The sequence below is a fragment of the Zerene cesonia genome, chromosome 19 (assembly GCF_012273895.1).
Source record: "Zerene cesonia ecotype Mississippi chromosome 19, Zerene_cesonia_1.1, whole genome shotgun sequence".
NCBI lineage: Eukaryota > Metazoa > Arthropoda > Insecta > Lepidoptera > Pieridae > Zerene > Zerene cesonia.
Window position 1 is genome coordinate 5,580,357 of NC_052120.1, and position 3,074 is coordinate 5,583,430.

The 3,074-nt window shown below is 32.2% G+C and overlaps 1 protein-coding gene across 1 annotated transcript; it reads right to left on the minus strand.

Moving 5' to 3' along the window:
- Positions 1–31: 31 nt before the first annotated feature.
- Positions 32–2,194, minus strand: LOC119834331 (cytoplasmic dynein 2 light intermediate chain 1). Its single transcript, XM_038358672.1, has 4 exons — positions 2,093–2,194; positions 1,314–1,665; positions 522–772; positions 32–242 (listed from the first exon to the last, which is right to left on the minus strand). Exons 1-4 carry the CDS (start codon positions 2,192–2,194, stop codon positions 57–59), a joined length of 891 nt encoding a protein of 296 aa, XP_038214600.1. The 3' UTR covers positions 32–56.
- Positions 2,195–3,074: the final 880 nt, after the last annotated feature.

The following is a 3,074-nucleotide window of genomic DNA, read 5'->3' on the forward strand; positions in this document are numbered from 1 at the left end:
ATTTATTTATTCATATTATAGGATTATGCTATCTTATGTTAAATGAAATAATATTTTTATTGTAAACAAAACAAGTAATCTTTTATTGAGGGTTCAAAAGATTCCATGCACCGCAACTCTTCGTATTTCAAAGCTGCTAATGTATCCAATATAGGTTCAGGGTGTGTGCGTTGTATATCTTCACTGCAATCTGATTTTATAATTCGTTCCGAGGCAATTTTAGCGGTATATCGTTTCTTTATCTAGAAAAAAAAACATGTAAAGAAGATTTTTTTTTCTTTGTTTGACATTTTTATTAAGTTAATAACTTGATATGTACCTGTATGTACCACCCATGGTAACTGGTATCAATATTATAACTAAGTAAGTGAATGAAGCTTATTCGATTTCTTTTTACATTAAATTTTACGATGATGTGATGGGTATCTAATGAATGATGGAAAAGTTACTAAGAAATATAATATTAAGTTTTTTTAAATAATCTGCGAACGTGGTAAAAATAAAATCAATTTTTTACCTACCTCATCTAATTTGCACGGTGGAAAACCAATATTTTCCCAAGTATCCGAACCTCTAGGTATCATTAACGGCTTTAAAAAATTTGTATTTTTTTCCTTTAATAAAATGCCGTTTCCAAAACCCATTCCATAGCACAAATCTTTTGCTTTCCTGGCTAAATGAGTATCTTTCTTTGAATAAAATAAAAGATGTGCGTTAAATAACAACGCAACACTTCTCAATGTAGTACAAACCATTTTTTTTATTTCAGTGTCTGAGAAGATAAAATTAAACAATTAAGGTACCTAAATATACAATCTGTAACATGGGCCGTATTATTATACTACTTTGAACATGGGTCAGTATGGGAACAGCTGTTATTATAAAAAATACTGCATTCAGAATCGAATCCCGACATTTTTAACAAAAAAACTTAATTATGTTATTTTTTTTAGAGTAGGCGTTTGTAAAGGGTTTTAATTAATGTTTCTATGAAACTTGTCTAAAATGAATAATTCTATTTTTCTTAAGGATTTTTTTTTATAAAATAAATATTAAATACATTATATTTATGCCTATAAATATTAGACAACTGCTTATCTACACAAAAAAAAATTGAGCGAAAATATTTCGTGACAAAATGATGTAAGTAAGTATTAATCATACAACATGAAATCTCGAAGGACAACATTACGACTATGTCACCCCCTCTCCTCTGGCGCAAAAGCTGGATGCGCTCTTAAAAATAAAAAGACTCCGACCCTTACAATTACAAATATAATTTTACGTTCCCTGATAATAAATGTCGGACTTACCAAAATTTTTAAAATGATCGTAGTATCCTCCAATGATTATTATTTCCATTGTAGAATCGGCAGTCGAAAAATTCTTTTGAATGGCCTGAATACAAGATTCTAAAGTGTTCCATATTTTTTTTATTTTACTTAAATCAAGCATTATGCAAAAGAAAAAAGATCCTCTAATAGGGATAGACACGAGAACATCGCTAAGCATTTCAATTTTTCCACCATATTCCCAGACATGACAAATAATTTTATCGATTCCTGGCTTTTGCGATGACTTCCTTCCAAATGAATACTCCATGACTAATGTTTCTCTCGGATTATCATTTTTTTCAAGGAAGGCATTAACTAAACTCGATTTTCCCTAAAATTTTATACAATGTATTCATACAGTATGCTGTGAAAATATCCCGAGACCAGCAGCAAACGGAGATAAGCTAAAGTTATTATGTGACTATTATTTTTGTCCTCTAGGACAGCACTCTTACATATAAGAATAACCTCACTTAGTTTTAGTACTTCAGGAAATATATACAACAGTCACAACATAGATATTGAGGCTTAATTGTTCGCAATGTTTTCTATTACTCTATATCGTTTACTTAATTTACAAACATTCCCCAAATGAAAAATACAAGCAGGAAAAAAACAATTGTGTTCGTTTGTCTTTCTTTTACACCGCGATATGATTTTTGTGACCGGAGACTTATATACGAACGAAGAAAGTGATATATAGACGAATGCGGACGAAAACTCAAAACTTAGTTTAAATGTAAAAATGTGGTACTTACAACTTTTTGATCACCTGCTATTATTATTGTTCTCATAGAATGATCATTTTGATCTGAAAGAGTATTCTTTACAGACTGGGATGCTAACTCTGGTATAGACATCTTAAACTTGTTAACGTTATTATAGAAAAATAAATCAATTTTTTCGAATAATGCTTCGCTCCGTTTATATATTTTAAATTTCAGTAGCACAATAAAAACAATGCCAAACAGTTGCCTAGCAACGAAAACAAACACAGGACACTTTGTTTTTTTTTTATTTAACTGTGCTGAGAATTATTCCATAGTTTTTTTTTTATATCATAGCAGGCTATTGAGTTCGTTGTTCGCCTGATGGTAAGCGATCACTGATCACGACCGTCCATGAACATTCGCAGTGGTAGTGGTACTGGGAATGCGGTGCCCGCTTCCAAGCGGTAAGGGATAAGAAAAGGAATAACGACTGTAATGAACGACTAGAACGAAAGGTGAGAAAAAGGAAATGGGCCGACGGCCCCTCGCACCGTATGAAACACAGTATTATTCTACCGCCTTTTTTTCATTTTCAGGGAGAGTGGTAGCGGGGACGCAACATGTGCCCGCGCCGCCCGCCGCGCAACCGCCTTTTTTTTGCGTTTGTCATTTGTTCGAGCGTTTACAAAGAATCCTCGAAAATTATATTTTAATTATCCTAAATAAAACAAAACAATACAACGAACACTATAATATTAAAATCTAGTAATTACAAAAATCGCTGTACACTTATTCAAATTCTTTTTATTTTAATAAATGTTATTACTTACATATTTACAAGTTTATTGATTCTTTACTCAAGAGCTAGTGCTCGTGTAGCTTTACACGTTGTTCAATTGTATTGTATTGTATTGTATTGTCACAGAATCTGACAGTACAGTTTATACCATACCTAACTAGCTGTGACCCGCGGTCGAAACCGCGTAAGTCCGTATCCCGTAGGAATATCGGTATAAAAAGTGCCTATGTG